The 16,310-nt window shown below is 42.8% G+C and overlaps 1 protein-coding gene across 2 annotated transcripts; it reads left to right on the top strand.

The window, feature by feature from the left end:
- Positions 1 to 546: 546 nt before the first annotated feature.
- Positions 547 to 15,546, top strand: dcakd (dephospho-CoA kinase domain containing). 2 transcript variants are annotated; one of them, XM_055922445.1, is made up of 5 exons: positions 547 to 903; positions 1,584 to 1,696; positions 8,898 to 9,101; positions 9,399 to 9,486; positions 12,062 to 15,546. In XM_055922445.1, exons 2-5 carry the CDS (start codon positions 1,585 to 1,587, stop codon positions 12,345 to 12,347), a joined length of 690 nt encoding a protein of 229 aa, XP_055778420.1. In that variant the 5' UTR covers positions 547 to 903; position 1,584; the 3' UTR covers positions 12,348 to 15,546. The 2 variants fall into 2 exon arrangements, with proteins under 2 accessions (XP_055778420.1, XP_055778412.1); XM_055922437.1 differs by having other exon boundaries at positions 547 to 910.
- The last annotated feature ends 764 nt before the right edge of the window (positions 15,547 to 16,310 follow it).

Raw genomic sequence — 16,310 nt, 5'->3', positions numbered from 1 at the left:
ACAGTGCTGAGAAAATAAGGAAACGCTCTGTATTATTCAGAGCCCCATGAAATGACAGCATGTATACATTCTATAGGCCCTACTGAGTATTGCCTACTAGAATAGTGTTTGCTCTATAAGCCAATATGTATTCCATATACAGTGATTTGGATTGTGGCCAATGGAATGGGTGGAGTAAAAGGCCAGCAACACTCCATATTATTCAGAGCCTCATGAAATGACACCATATACATTCTACAGACCCTAAGGAGTATTTCCTACAATACTTTTACTGCGGCACCTAGAAAAGTTTTTGCTCTATAAACCAATATGTATTCCATATACAGTGATTTGCTTTGGGGGCATTCATTTGACCTTGGAACATGTTTAAAACCCCACATTTAATTCAAATGTCACTTAAATATGAAGAAATAGGAATCATTGTTAATGTTTAGACAATTATTTTTCATTTATCATGAATACATACAGGCTATTGACACTTTTCTACTATTACGTGGGGGACTTTTATTTTGAATATTTTCTCAATTCTGTGACCCGGACGTACTTTTTTAGTGCTGCTGATGAGATAGCGACCTGATGTGGTCTATCGTGGGTTAGTTATACAAATCTTTGACCTAACGTGACCAAACACTGTCAACTTTCGTCAAGCTGGGCTTATATTGCGCTGAAATCGTCGACAACGGTATGCGTAATGTCTGTGGCCGAGACGGCAGTGACTGTGCAGACTTATTGGAGCAAATAGGTATGGTTTTGAAAACGTGTTATCCAACAAGAACAAGACTAGTCAACAACTGACGTCAGCTAGCGAGCTAACGTTATAGCTAGCTGCAGTGCAGTCTCTTGGACCTGATTGCCCTAACGTTACCCCTGCATACCTTTTAATTGAAAGAAAGGACTCTTGAGGTCAGAAGTAAGTTAATAAAAAATATGTTTACTGATTAATTAGGGTTATCACAAGTTGCCATAAAGTAATAAACCCCGCCTATTTCTACAATTGATCTTAAAGTGTAATTTTTAAACCTAACCACACTGCAAACCTTATGCCTAACTACTTGTATTTGTGAGAATTATTGACATGTTGAATGCACCGAGCTGTCTGTTTGAACTACTGCCACAGCTCAGACACCCATGCATCCCCCACAAGACATGCCACCAGAGGTCTCTTCACAGTCCTCAAGAACAGACGATGGGAGGCGCACAGTACCACACGGAACTCTATGCTGATCCAAGCAGTAGAATCAGATTTTTTTTTTAAAGATAAAAATGCACCTTATAGAACAGCGGGGACTGTGAAGAGTCACAGGCGCAGGCACAGCCACATGCATACACACGATAACACACATACCAAACAGACAGTACACATGGATTTTGTGTTGTAGATATGTGGTAGTAGATTAGCGGCCTGAGGGCACACTTAATGTGTTGTGAAATCTGTTGTGAATGTATTGTAAGGTTTTTAAAATGGTATAACTTTCCTCAACTTTGCTGGACCCCAGGAAGAGTAGCTGATGCCTTGGCAGCAGCTAATGGGGATCCATAATAAGTACAAATACCTACTCTGACCTATCTTCGTGTTTCTGTAGGATGTTTTTGGTGGGGTTGACGGGAGGAATCGCCTCAGGGAAGAGCACTGTGTCCTCTCTGCTGCGAGAGCTTGGCTGCCCCATTATCGATGCCGATGTGGTGGCTAGAAAAGGTACAGGCTATGGGACTAAAAGGGATTTTTTCCCCCCTCTCTCTTGCACACAAACACATACAATGTTGGGTCCATTTTGACATTCCACGCTCTTGTATTTGCATTAATTTTAAAACCATGGTGCAGTTTAAAGTCATTGCAAAATTTACTTGAGCGTGCCCCAATTATTTGTGTTGATCACTATGCCATGCAGAGGAGGTTGGTGGGAGGAGATATGAGTATGGGCTCATTGTAAAGACTTGAATGGAATCAATGGAACGGTATCAAACATGGAAACCACATATTTGGCTCCGTTCCATTAATGCCATTCCAGCCATTCTTTCTATACAGTGGGTATAGAAAGTCACCACCCCCTTTCAAAATGTTCACCTTTTGTTGCCTTACAGTCTGAAATGAAAACACATCAAATCGGACTTTATTTACACACAGTAACCCACAATATCCAAGTGAATTGTTTTAATACAAAAAAATCTGAAAATGAATTCAAACAGTAAAATATTATATTTGGATAAGTGAACACCACCCTGAGTTAATACTTGGTGGAACCGCCGTTTGCTTGAATTACAGCCATGAGTCTCTTTGACTACGTTTCTACTAACTTTGTACATCTAGACTGTGCAATATTGGCCAGTTCTTCCTTGCAGAATTATTCAAGCGCAGTCAAATTGCATGGTGACCGCTCATGGACTGCACTCTTCAAGTCAGTCCACAGATTCTTGATGGGATTTAGGTTGGGGCTCTGACTAGGCCACTCAAGGACATTCACCTTCTTGTCCTTCAACCACTGTCAAATCTAATTTTATTTGTCACATACACATGGTTAGCAGATGTTAATGCGAGTGTAGCGAAATGCTTGTGCTTCTAGTTCCGACCATGCAGTAATATCTAACAAGTAACCTAACCTAACAATTTCACAATAACTACCTCATACACACAAGTGTAAAGGAATGAATAAGAATATGTACATAAAAATATATGAATGAATGATGGCCGAACGGCATAGACAAGATGCAGTAGATGGTATAGAGTACAGTATATACATATGAGATGAGTAATGTAGGGTATGTAAACATTATATAAATTGGCATTGTTTAAAGTGGCTAGTGATACATTTATTACATCAATTATTTTTTTTATTACAGTGGATAGAGTTGAGTCAGTATGTTGGCAGCAGCCACTCAATGTTAGTGATGGCTGTTTAACAGTCTGATGGCCTTGAGATAGAAGCTGTTTTTCAGTCTCTCGGTCCCCGCTTTGATGCACCTGTACTGACCTCGCCTTCTGAATGATAGCGGGGTGAACAGGCAGTGGCTCGGGTGGTTGTTGTCCTTGATGATCTTTTTGGCCTTCCTGTGACATCGGGTGGTGTAGGTGTCCTGGAGGGCAGGTAGTTTGCCCCTGGTGATGCGTTGTGCAGACCTCACTACCCTCTCACTACCCCCAACAGCCTTACGGTTGTCGGCGGAGCAGTAGACACCATACCAGGCGGTGATACAGCCTGACAGGATGCTCTCGATTGTGCATCTGTAAAAGTTTGTGAGGGTTTTTGGTGACAAGCCAAATTTCTTCAGCCTCATGAGGTTGAAGAGGCGCTGCTGCGCCTTCTTCACCACGCTGTCTGTGTGGGTGGACCATTTCAGTTTGTTCGTGATGTGTACGCTGATGAACTTAACTTTCCACCCTCTCCACTACTGTCCCGTCAATGTGGATAGGGGGCTGCTCCCTCTGCTGTTTCCTGAAGTCTACAATCATCTCCTTTGTTTTGTTGACTTTGAGTGTGAGGTTATTTTCCTGACACCACACTCCGAGGGCCCTCACCTCCTCCCTGTAGGCCGTCTCGTCATTGTTGGTAATCAAGCCTACCACTGTAGTGTCGTCTGCAAACTTGATGATTGAGTTGTAGGCGTGCATGGCCACACAGTCATGGGTGAACAGGGAGTACAGGAGAGGGCTGAGAACGTACCCTTCTGGGGCCCCAGTGTTGAGGATCAGTGAAGTGGAGATGTTACCTACCCTCACCACCTGGGGGCGGCCCGTCAGGAAGTCCAGGACCCAGTTGCACAGGGCGGGGTCGAGACCCAGGGTCTCGAGCTTAATGACAAGTTTGGAGGGTACTATGGTGTACGGTTGCTTTGGCGGTGTACTTTGGGTCGTTGTCATGTTGAAACGTGAACCATTTTCAACTTCTTGGCAGAGGGCTGCATGTTCTCCTCAAAAATCTGTCAGTGTTTTGCACTGTCCATTTTCCCTTCTTTCCTGACAAGTGCTCATGTCCCTGCTGAAGAGAAACACCCCCACAACAGGATGCTGCCATGGACATACTTTACTGTAGACATGGTGTTCTTTGGGTGGAAAGATGTATTGGGTTTTCGCCAGACATATCTTTTTACGTTCAGTCCAAAAAGTTCCGTTTTGGTCTCATCTGACCACAGCACCTTTTGCCACTTGGCCTCGGGAATCTACAATGTGCTTTTTGGCAAAGCTCAAACGAGACTTGATGTGTTTTTTTCCTTCTTTCTTTTCTTCTTGCCTCTCTGATCAGTTTCATCCTTGCCCGGTCATCCAGTTTGGAGGGATGGCTTGATCTTTGCATGGTCTGGGTGATGCTATTCGCCTTCCACTTCTTATTAATGGTCTTAACTGTGCTCCTAGGGATAGACAAAGCCTTTGAAATATTTTATATTCATCCCCAGACTTGTGCCTTTCCACAACTTTATCTCTTAGATCTTTTGAAATTACCTTTCCGCCCATAGTGGATTCTTTTCTTTGAATTTTTGAAAGGGGTGGTGACTTTCTATACCCGCTGTAGCTCCTCCCACTAGCCTTTTCTGATATGCCATCATGAATCTGGTCGTATTCAATCCAGACTCATTTTGAAATAACTGTCCTGTAGACATATTTTAAGGGATTCCGTCTGTTTTGAGAACACTAGGGTTGAATAGCGGGAACCGGGTTACCGAGAATTACTGAGATTTACGGCCCAAACCCACTCCCTTTTCCCAGGATAAATAACTGTGAGAAACTGATATATTACACTGAACAAGAAAAAACGCAACATGTAAAGTGTTGGTCCCTTGTTTCACGAGCTGAAATAAAATATCCCCGAAATGTTCCATATGCACAAAAAGCTTATTTGTCAAAAATGTTGTGCACAAATTTGTTTACATTTCTGTTAGTGAGCATTTCTCCTTTGCCCAAATAATCCATCCATCTGACAGGTGTGGCATATCAAGAAGCTGATTAAACAGCATGATTATTACACAGGTGCACCTTGCGCTAGGGACAATAAAAGGCCACTCTAAAATGTGCAGTATTGTCACACAACACAATGCCACAGATATCCCAGAGAATTTAATGTTAATTTCTCTACCATAAGCTGCCTCCAACGTTGTTTTAAAGAATTTGGCAGTATGTCCAACCGACATCACAACAGCAGACAATCTGTAACCACGCCATTCCAGGACCTCCACATCCGGCTTCTTCACCAGCGGAATTGTCTGAGACCTGCCACCTGGGCAGCTGATGAAACTAGGTTTGTACAACGGAATAATTTCTGCACAAACTGACAGAAACAATCTCATGGAAGCTAATCTGCCTGCTCATTGTCCTCACCAGGGTCTGGACCTGACTGTAGTTCTGCGTCGTAACCGACTTCAGTGGGCAAATACTTGCCTTCGATGGCCACTAACACACTGGAAATTAACATTACATTCTCTGGCAACAGCACTGGTGGACATCCCTGCAGTTAATTCCAATTGCACGCTCCCTCAACTTGAGACATCTGTGGCATTGTGTTGTGTGACAACTGTTCATTTTAGAGTGGCCTTTCCTTGTCCCCAGTACAAGGTGCACCTGTGTAATCATGCTGTTTAATCAGCTTCTTGATATACCACACCTCTCAGGTGGATAGATTATCTTGGCAAAGGAGAAATGCTCACTAACAGGAATGTAAACAAATTTGTGCACCAAATTTGAGAGAATTAAGCATTTTGTGCATATGGAACATTTCTGGGATCTTATTTCAGCTCATGAAACATTGGACCAGTACTTTACATGTTGCGTTTATATTGTTGTTCAGTATGTATAAAATCCTACCCTACCTCTTTCAGGTAATACATTGAATGCAGTATTAGCGTTATTTATCTAATGAATGATGGGTAATGCGTACGCTTCTAACTTATAGCCTCTGTCTCTTGCGCAATACGCACCTGCGCTACGCTGGCCTCTCTCCTTTAAAAGCTTCTTCCCACTGGGCACACACTGGTTGAACCAATGTGGAGTAGACGTTGAATTGACATCTGTGCCAAGTGGGTTAGCTCTTGGAGTCCCAGGAAAGCTAGACTAAAATATCTTGCTGGACAGTGTTTTTCTTTTCCGTTTAATAATTAGACTATTCAAAGTGGGATGCAAGCTCTTGTTTGCTGAATGTTAATTACAGCAGCCAATAGAACTCTCGGGGAGTTTTGAAAGAAGAGAGAACACACGTAAATGTGGTAGACTACTGAAGTTAGGCCTATTTATTCAGACCATTACCACTCAATCTTCGTGAAAATAATTGAAAGCCGTCTGCATCTTATTCTAGTCCTATATTATTCATTATGTTATTACAATTATGAAGATAAGTAAAACGTATTTAGTTTAGCTGTTGAAAGCGAGGAAGGAATGAAGCAACAATAGAGAGAGAAAGAGGTAGGATTATTATGAAAGGTAGCCTATACAGTAAAAGTCATTTTTCAAGCACTCCACAAATTTCTTGTTAAAAAAACTATCGTTTTGGCAAGTCGGTTAGGACATCTACTTTGTGCATGACACAAGTCATTTTTCCAACAATTGTTTACAGACTGATTATTTCACTTATAATTCACTGTATCACAATTCCAGTGGGTCAGAAGTTTACATACACTAAGTTGACTGTGCCTTTAAACAGCTTGGAAAATTCCAGAAAATTATGTCATGGGTTTAGAAGCTTCTGATAGGCTAATTGACATCATTTGAGTCAGTTGGAGGTGTACCTTTGGATGTATTTCAAGGCCTACCTTCAAACTCAGTGCATCTTTGCTTGACATCATGGGAAAATCAAAAGAAATAAGCCAAGACCTCAGAAAACAAATGTAGACCTCCACAAGTCTGGTTCATCCTTGGGAGCAATTTCCAAACGCCTGAAGGTACCATGTTCATCTGTACAAACAATAGTACGCAAGTATAAACACCAACGGATCACACAGCCGTCATACCGCTCAGGAAGGAGATGCGTTCTGTCTCCTAGAGATGAACGTACTTTGGTGCGAAAAGTGCAAATCAATCCCAGAACAACAGCAACGGACCTTGTGAAGACGCTGGAGGAAACAGGTACAAAAGTATCTATATCCACAGTAAAACGAGTCCTATATCGACATAACCTGAAAGTCCGCTCAACAAGGAAGAAGCCACTGCTCTAAAACCGCCATAAAAAAGCCAGACTACGCTTTGCAACTACACATGAGGACAAACATTGTACTTTTTGGAGAAATGTCATCTGGTCTGATGAAACAAAAATAGAACTGTTTGGCCATAATGACCATCGTTAAGTTTGGAGGAAAAAGGTGGAGACTTCCCAACCGATCACCATCCCAACCGTCAAGCACGGGGGTGGCAGCATCATGTTGTCGGGGTGCTTTGCTGCAGGAGGGACTGGTGCACTTCACAAAATAGATGGCATCATGAGGTAGGATAATTATGTAGATATATTGAAGCAACATCTGAAGACATCAGTCAGAAAGTTAAAGCTTGGTTGCAAATTTTTTATTTTATTTTTTATTTATTTTACCGTTATTTTACCAGGTAAGTTGACTGAGAACACGTTCTCATTTGCAGCAACGACCTGGGGAATAGTTACAGGGGAGAGGAGGGGGATGAATGAGCCAATTGTAAACTGGGTCTTCCAAATGGACAATGACCCCAAACATATTTCCAAAGTTGTGGCAAAATGGCTTAAGGACAACAAAGTCAAGGTATTGGAGTGGCCATCACAAAGCCCTGATCTCAATCCTATAGAAAATCTGTGGGCAGAACGTGTGCGAGCAAGGAGGCGTACAAACCTGACTCAGTTACTCCAGCTCTGTCAGGAGGAATGGGCCAAAATTCACCCAACTTATTGTGGGAAGCTTGTGGAAGGCTACCTGAAACGTTTGACCCAAGTTAAACAATTTAAATGCAATGCTACCAAATACTAATTGAGTGCATGTAAACTTCTGACCCACTGGGAATGTGATGAAAGAAATAAAAGCTGAAAGAAATATTTCTCTCTACTATTATTCTGACATTTCACATTCTTAAAATAAAGTGGTGATCCTAACTGACCTAAAACAGGGAATTTTTACTAGGATTAAATGTCAGGAACTGTGAAAAACTGAGTTTAAATGTATTTGGCTAAGGTGTATGTAAACTTCCGACTTCAACTGTAGTATATGTTTAAAATAAGCTCTATTATAAATATTTAAATCAAAATCGCTAGCCTTTGTAGGCTGCATGTCCTGCACCAGCATCACATGGTTTGAACGCGGTGTGTAATTCCAGTCCATGTAATACAGCATAATACAGTCCACACTCAAAAAGATTAGCTTACTGGATGGAGCTTGTTTCATTCATTTACCCAAGAGAGCATAACTACGTCTATGGGCTTTTATGTTCTTCTGTCGTGCATAATGTGCTGTAGTCTATTTATCATGTAAATCATTGGTTAACGGCGAAATCGCTTGGGCTTTTTTAGGCATGGGCTCATAAAATATCCTTAATGTATGGGTCATCAGGCTCAGGTATCATCAGGCTTGATTTTTCTTGCCGCTTAAAGCTCGAATCAAATCCAGACATATTGATATGCTTTAGATTGAGACTTCCTGTTTTGGCGGGAAATACTGGGGTACCCAGAGAAAAATAGTTCAATCTTGGGATGGAACAACTATTCAACCCTAGACAACACAGGCGTCTTTATATTGGATGGCTGTGAGAAAGCCGCGACAAGGGTCGTCGTGTTCATCAGGCACCAAATAGGGGGAAGAATGTGACTGAAACAAAGAGGTACTACATGGACTTGTCAATTAAGAAATGCTCCTTTTTGTTTTCCCGACGCAAATGTTTGAGGACACATTCTGTTGCATGCCTTAATGAACATGAACCATGTCTTTAATCAGGCTAACCTAACCGTGTCCTGTGTCTTTGCCAGTGGTGGAGCCCCACAGTCCGGCCTACTGCCGGATCGTGAAGCACTTTGGCCCCGAGATCCTGCTGGAAAATGGGGAGATCGACCGGCAGAAGCTGGGTGAGCTCATCTTCGCCAGCGAGGACAAGCGGCGCCTGCTTAACTCCATCACCCACCCCGAGATCCACAAGGCAATGCTCAAACAGATCGTCGTCTTCTTCCTCCGAGGTTAGCTAACTAAGTGTAAAAAATACAATTACAAGAGTATGTTTTTTTTTTTTTTTTGGGGTGGTCTTCCTGTCTACAGTAAATGTATCATATATTGTAAAGCCACTGAATTACATATGTCATAATAATCAAATGAAAAAGTGTAAGGAATTCTTAATGGGACATATGGAGATTAAACCATGGAATACCTAACATTGTAACTTTCCATAGAGGGTGGATTGGTAGGAGCCACAGTAGAGCAGTCCACGGCTCTGGTGTGAGGGCTCTATTGTAGTGCTACTGCTCTTTCCCCTCCAGGTTATCGCTACGTGGTGCTAGATGTGCCCCTGCTCTTCGAGACGCGGCGTCTAACCCGTTTCCTCAACCACACTGTGGTGGTGTACTGGTAAGACCAACTACAGCTCTCCGACCTTTCATTTCTAAAAGTTTGAACCTGCTTTAAGATTTCAACCTAAAATATGATGTACTCTAGCTTGGAAAATAAACGTGACAATATCTGTTTGCTTGCTACCTTAGGACTGTTTTCCTCAAGAAATAGGTTCTGCCTCATGTTGACTTTCCTTCCCATGATACTTTGAGTTTCGTGATACTGAGTAACATGACAACTATTGCAGCACAGCGCTTTGGGGTAGTGCGCTGTGCTCAGAATTCAGGTAAATTGAATGCTGACCTTGCGCTGCACACGACCAACCGGCACCTTATAGCGTTCCTAAACCTAGACCAGAGATAAGTTCAACAAGGGCAAGTACTGTTTCCAAGAGACCATTTCCAAAGAGAACTTAACCAGAACATGGTCACCATGACCTCAGAATATTCTATTTTAATGTTCTAAGACACGTTTCGTGAGAACGTTGCAAGAACATATCTGTGTCCAGTTTTCCAAGGGTTATGAGAATATTCCGTCAAAGAATGTTCCATGGATACAGTTCTTGCAGCCTTCCAATGAAACGTGTCTAGAACATTAATATAGAATATTCTGAGGTCACGGTGACCACGTTCTGGGTAAGTTCTCTTTAATATTTAGGGAATATTCTCCTAACTCTAATGCCAGAACTTGCTAAATAGGTTTCAGGAGGTGTTTGCTAACATACTTAGAATGTTCCCCTAACTAACTGAAAACTGAACACTCAAACATCTGGGGAACATTATGGGTCAAATAAAATGTTATTTGTCACATCCGCCTAATACAACAGGTGTAGACCATGAAATGCTTACTTACAAGCCCTTAACAAACAGTGCAGAGTGAGAAAATATGTTCTAAATAAACTAAAGTAAAATAACAATAATGAGGCTATATACAGGGGGTACCAGTACCGAGTCAATGTACGGGTTACTGGGCCATACGCACTACCCTCTGTAGCGCCTTGCGGTCGGATGCCGAGCAGTTTCCATACCAGGTGGTGATGCAACCAGTCAGGATGCTCTCGATGGTGCAGCTGTAGAACTTTTTGAGGATCTGGCGACCCATTTCGGCTCTTTTCAGTCTCCTGAGGGGGAATAGGCGTTGTCGTGACATCTTCAAAACTGTCTTGGTGTGTTTGGACCATGATAGTTTGTTGGTACATATGAGATGAGTAATGTAGGGTATGTAAACCTGATATAAATTGGCATTGTTTATAGTGGCTAGTGATACATTTATTACATCAATTTTTTTATTATTACAGTGGTTAGAGTTGAGTCAGTATGTTGGCAGCAGCCACTCAATGTTAGTGATGGCTGTTTAACAGTCTGATGGCCTTGAGATAGAAGCTATTTTTCAGTCTCTCGGTCCCAGCTTTGATGCACCTGTACTGACTTCGCCTTCTGGATGGTAGCGGGGTGAACAGGCCGTGGCTCGGGTGGTTGATGTCCTTGATGATCTATTTGGCCTTCCTGTGACATCGGGTGCTGTTGGTGTCCTGGACGGCAGGCAGTGTGCCCCCTCTGGAGAGCCCTAAGGTTGCAACCGGTTCAGTTGCCGTACCAGGCGGTGATGCAACCCGACAGGATGATCTCAATTGTGCATCTGTAAAAGTTTGTGAGGGTTTTAGGGGCCAAGCCAAATTTATTCAGCCTCCTGAGGTTGAAGAGGTATTGTTGCGCCTTCATCACCACACTGTCTGTGGGTGGACATTTTTCAGATTGTCAGTGATGTGTATGCCAAGAAACTTGAACTTCTCCTCCTTCTCCACTGCGGTCCCGTCGATGTGGATAGAGGCGTGCTCCCTCTACTGTCGCCTGTAGTCCATGATCAGCTCCTTCGTTTTGTTGACGCTGAGGGAGGTTTTTTTTTTCCTTTCACCACTCCGCCAGGGCCCTCACCACCTCCCTGTAGGCTGTCTCGTCATTGTTGGTAATCAGGTCTACTACTGTTGTGTCGTCTGCAACCTTGATGATTGAATTGGAGGCTTGCGTGGCCACGCAGTCATTGGTGAACAGGGAGTACAGGAGGGGTCTGAGCACGCACCCTTGTGGGGCCCCTGTGTTGAAGATCAGCAAAGTGGAGGTGTTGTTTCCAACAACGGTCCATTATAAATCGCAATCTGGGTCAGGTGGGCATACTTGTAAAGCTTGTTCTATTGCTAACATTACTAGCTAAATTATGAAATACTATTATAGAGTCAGGCTTTCACAAGGAAATTCACAGCAGATCGTAATTTTGGTGGCCATAAAACGGAGTCATGAGTGCATTGTATGACATCAAATCATTATTTATTATATTCCTCAAGTCTCATTTTTGTAATTTACAGCATTTCCCTCACCCAGAGAACAAAAAAATTGCCAACGTTGCCCAATTAGCTGGAGGGATGGGTGCAACTTATTCTCCTGCAGTGCTCAAGTTTAGAACGGCTGTCAGTCAAAACCCTCTGATGTCATGTATATCATGTTACTGTACAGCCACTGCATTCCAATTTAAGCGCTTGTCATTGTCAAAATCTGCCAGTGTAAAGGGTTAAGCATGTTCTCTTTTCCTGATCCAGTGACCCGGCCACCCAGCTGTCGCGCCTCATGAACCGGGACGGGCTGACCCAGGAGCAGGCGGAGCAGCGTGTGGCCGCCCAGATGCCCCTAAACGAGAAGCGGGGATTGGCCAGTCACGTGGTGGAAAACTCGGGCAGCCGCGAGGACACCCAGCGCCAGGTGCTGCGGCTGCACACCAAGCTCGAGGACTCTATGGAGTTCCTGCTGGCCAGGGCCATCGCCATAGCGACCGCTGCCGGTCTGGGCGGACTACTTCTATACGCCGCCAAATTGCTGCCGTCTTAGCGAATGGAGAGAGAGTTTGACGAGAGTCGTCTTCCTATGGCAATGCAGTGTTGAATTGTGATTGAGACTGCGGCACTTTGAACTTAAGCCATAGCACATAACCGACCATTGGACCACTGGGCCCAGCACGTGTGGTGAGAGGTCCAATGGTTGGTTATGTGTTATGGCTTGAGTTGAAAGTTCGCAAACAGTTTGTACTTAGAAAGTGGTCAAGTAACGTGAGATGTTTTCTTGTGTAAATTCCTTGTTGCTCTTTGAATGCTACAGGAAACAGTGAACACCTAGGTTTCCCTGGTTTGCATTTTAAAATCCAAGAAGTTATTTGGGGAAATATTTTTGGAGTCACTAGATTGCTTTTTTTTGGTGCTGGTGGTGTAAGTGTTTTTAGCTCATTGTGCCGATTTGTTTTACATTTTAAAGGGATAGTTCACTAAAATGTACCTTTAGTGAGTGGTCTATGGACCTGGAGAGTCAGCGACCGAAGATTTTGATTTCTTAAAATGAAATGTTACTGGTTGCGTACACAGTTTAACAAGTGCTATAGTGGGTGCGGCGATATGCTTATGTTCTTATCGATCAGTGCAGTACATTTCAACAAGCACACAATAATCGCAAATGTATTTTTTAAATGTTTTATGTAGTACAACAGTGGATGTATAAATGGTATGTAAATGTTATTAAAGTGACCAGTGGTCATTGACTATGTAGTAGTCCTTAAGGTGAAGGCTAGAGTATCCTGTGGTAGCCAGCTAGTGATAGTGACTGAGGGGCAGTGTAGGGTAGTGGGCAGATGGCACAGTACTGGGTGGAGGCCGTCTAGTGGTGGCTATTTAACAGTCTGATGGCCTGGGGATATAAGCTGTTTATCAGTCTCTCGGTCCCAGCTTTGATGTACTGTCTCTTCTAGATGGTAGCGGGGTGAACAGAGCCGTGGCTCGGGTGGCTGAGGTCCTTGATGATGATCTTGGCCTTCCTGTGACACCGGGTGCTGTAGATATCCTGGAGGGCAGGCAGTGTGCCCCCGATGGTGCGTTGGGCTGACCGTACCACCCTCTAGAGGGCAGGCAGTGTGCCCTGCTGCTGCGGAGGGTACAATTGCCATACCAGGCGGTAATACTGTCTGACAGGATGCTCTCAAGGGTGCATCTGTAGACATTTGTGAGGGACTTAGGGGTTGAAGAGGCGCTGTTGCGCCTTCTTCACCACATTGTTGGTGTGAAGGGAACATTTCAGGTCTCTGTCAATTTGGATGGGGGTGTGCTCTCTCTGCTGTCTCCTGTAGTCCACGATCAGCTCCTTCGTTTTGTTGATGTTGAGGAAGAGGTATGGTCAGATTTCCCCAAAGGGAGGTCAGGGCCATGTAGCCATCCCGGAAGGGAGAGTAGCAATGAACACGAAATTGTGCACCTTGAGTAGCAAATATGTTGATAGCATTTTGGTAGTGTGTGCCTCAAATTTTCTTTATTAAAGTCCCCAGCTACAATAAATGTGCCTTCAGGATATGTGGTTTCTTGAGCGCCGTCGCAGTGTCGGCTTGTGAGGGAATGTATATGGCTGTGACTATAACCGAAGACAATTATCTTGGGAGGTAATGTGGTCGGCATTTGATGGAGGTATTCCAGATCGGGAGAACCAAAGGACTTGAGTTCCTGTACGTTACCCAATAACACCATGAGTTGTTTGTCATGAGACATGCTCCTTACCTTTGTGTTTCCTGGATAGTTCTTTGTTCCTGCCCACACAATGAACGGAGGACCACGCTGGTTCTATGGACGGGGACAATGTATCCTGAGAGAGCCACAATTCTGTAAAGCAGAATATGTCTCTGTCTGGAAGATCCTTGCCCTGAGCGCATCTATTTTATTGTCCCCACTTCTCCTCCCTCGGCGGTTGTTTTGGAGTATCACCCGGGATGAATGGAGTTGCCTCGGGCAGTTTAAACAAAGGGTCCAGGAAGCTGAATTTATGGTGAGTGACCGCCAATCTAATATCCCAAAGTGATTTTCACCTGTAGGTAATAGAGAAAGCAATGTAAGAAATAATACAAAAAAACTATAATACTGCAAAGTTGTCTTGGAGCTAGAAGCAGGGCGACCATGTCTGGTTGGCGCGATCTTGAAAGTTGTTTACTTAGTGTTAACGGTGTTGGATACTGTTAGATTCTGGGTTAAACTTGGAACATTGTTATACTCAGAAGTATAGTATCTAAGGAGTGAAAGAGACTGGTTTTTACATCAGAAGTGAATGGTTATCTGTAGGAGCCAGATGGCTTTGGAATGTGTTGGATGGACGGGAGGAAGTCACAGGAGTGCTATAGGGGATACGGATGGACATCTGAGGATTAGGCAAATGAGGGGTTGAGGTCAGGTCAGATCAGATCAGATCCCCTCAAGGGAGAAATGATGGTTTATTACCCTATTACTTAGTCTTCCTGTTGAACCATAAATAATGTAAGGATTTGAGAGAAGGAGATGTGCCTAAATTGGAGTTTATATACTTGTGGTGGTAGAAACATGTTTTGTCTGAATGCAGCTGTATTGACCCTCTGGGCTTTCATAATATGTGTTTTACTCTGAGAATTAGAACCTAGCAACACAAAGCAATGGGAATGGTAGGGAATTGGAATGAAGTGACTGAGTTGATTTGGGAATGCTTCGATCATGCTACCATGGCTCCTATAAGTCTTATTGTATTGCATGCAACAATGCTAATGCTAATCTGTGAGAAAGTAAACTCCCAGGTTCCATAGATTACGTCCTGTTTATCAATAAAATTAGGTACATTTGTGATTTAGGATAAATATATTTTAAGGATGGGGTAACTATGTAATATGGGTAAACTAATCAGTTTAAAAAATATTTGATTGACTGTGATGTCGCTAGAATTAAGACATAGGTGATGTATTCGACAATCCACTTTTCAAACTAAAGAGTTTTCTAAACGGTCGAAGGAATGAAGATGAAGACTTCCTTGATGCCACTGTGTCTTTTCTAACACTTGAAGCTACAGTATCCTCTGTACTTTTTCAGTCAACTCTAGTTTTTTTTTTTTTTTTTACATCCGCGCACACATGAGGAACTAAAATATTTTTATCTGTTTTATCAGCTGCTATAAAAAAAAAGTGCAAGAAGAATGTCAATGATCTCTTATCCATGTCTGAAAATAAACACAGAACTATATACTACAATGTCCCATCCTACATTGTGTTTTTGCATCCTTTCATAATATTGCATTCTCATACTCTTAAAGGGATACTTTGGGATTTTGGCAGTGAGGCCCTTTATCTACTTCTCCAGAGTCGGATGAACTTGTGGATAACATTTTTTATTTCTCTGCTTGCCATTTGAAGGAAGTTGCTAACTAGCGTTAGCGCAATGACCTGGTATCAGATGACTATAGACTTCCAGTCATTGCGCTAACGCTAATTTGCGTTGGCGCACAAAACTACCTCTAACTTCCTTCATACTGGACACAGAGACATAAAAATGGTATCCACAAGTTTCCGTTTTTTTTATTTAACCTTTATTTAACCAGGAGTTCATCTGACTCGGGAAGTAAAGAAAGGGCCTCATTGCCATTATCCAGAAGTATCCCTTTAACATACTCACCTTCTTATGTAGGTATACTACATGCTGTCATACTATTAGTCCTGTTTGAAAATCAACATGGAACTGCATACAACTTCCCATCCTTTGTAATATTGCATTCTCATACTCTCAAGATACTAACATTTCTATAGAGGCATACTATATTCTGTCATACTATAACAATATTCCCATAAAGATAGTTCTAATAAAGTTAACGTGGCAGTTATTTGGTGGGCCGAGTAAACACAAAGTCTTTCTTTGACCGATTCACTTTAAAATAACGTAGAAAATATAAAGGCACCTCGCAGACTTGTCGGACCTAATTATTTCATTTTGGGATGCAATGAGGATGACTAACTTGCCGACATTTATTGTT

Source organism: Salvelinus fontinalis, chromosome 1 (assembly GCF_029448725.1).
Source record: "Salvelinus fontinalis isolate EN_2023a chromosome 1, ASM2944872v1, whole genome shotgun sequence".
In the NCBI taxonomy this organism is placed as follows: domain Eukaryota; kingdom Metazoa; phylum Chordata; class Actinopteri; order Salmoniformes; family Salmonidae; genus Salvelinus; species Salvelinus fontinalis.
This window is presented reverse-complemented; position numbering and strand designations above follow the sequence as displayed.

Excerpts from the sequence above, each read along its gene's own strand:
- dcakd (XM_055922445.1), top strand. The coding sequence starts at position 1,585 with ATGTTTTTGGTGGGGTTGACGGGAGGAATCGCCTCAGGGAAGAGCACT. Across the intron at positions 1,697-8,897 it reads CGATGTGGTGGCTAGAAAAG|TGGTGGAGCCCCACAGTCCG; the intron begins GTACAGGCTATG and ends TGTCTTTGCCAG. Across the intron at positions 9,487-12,061 it reads CACACTGTGGTGGTGTACTG|TGACCCGGCCACCCAGCTGT; the intron begins GTAAGACCAACT and ends TTCCTGATCCAG.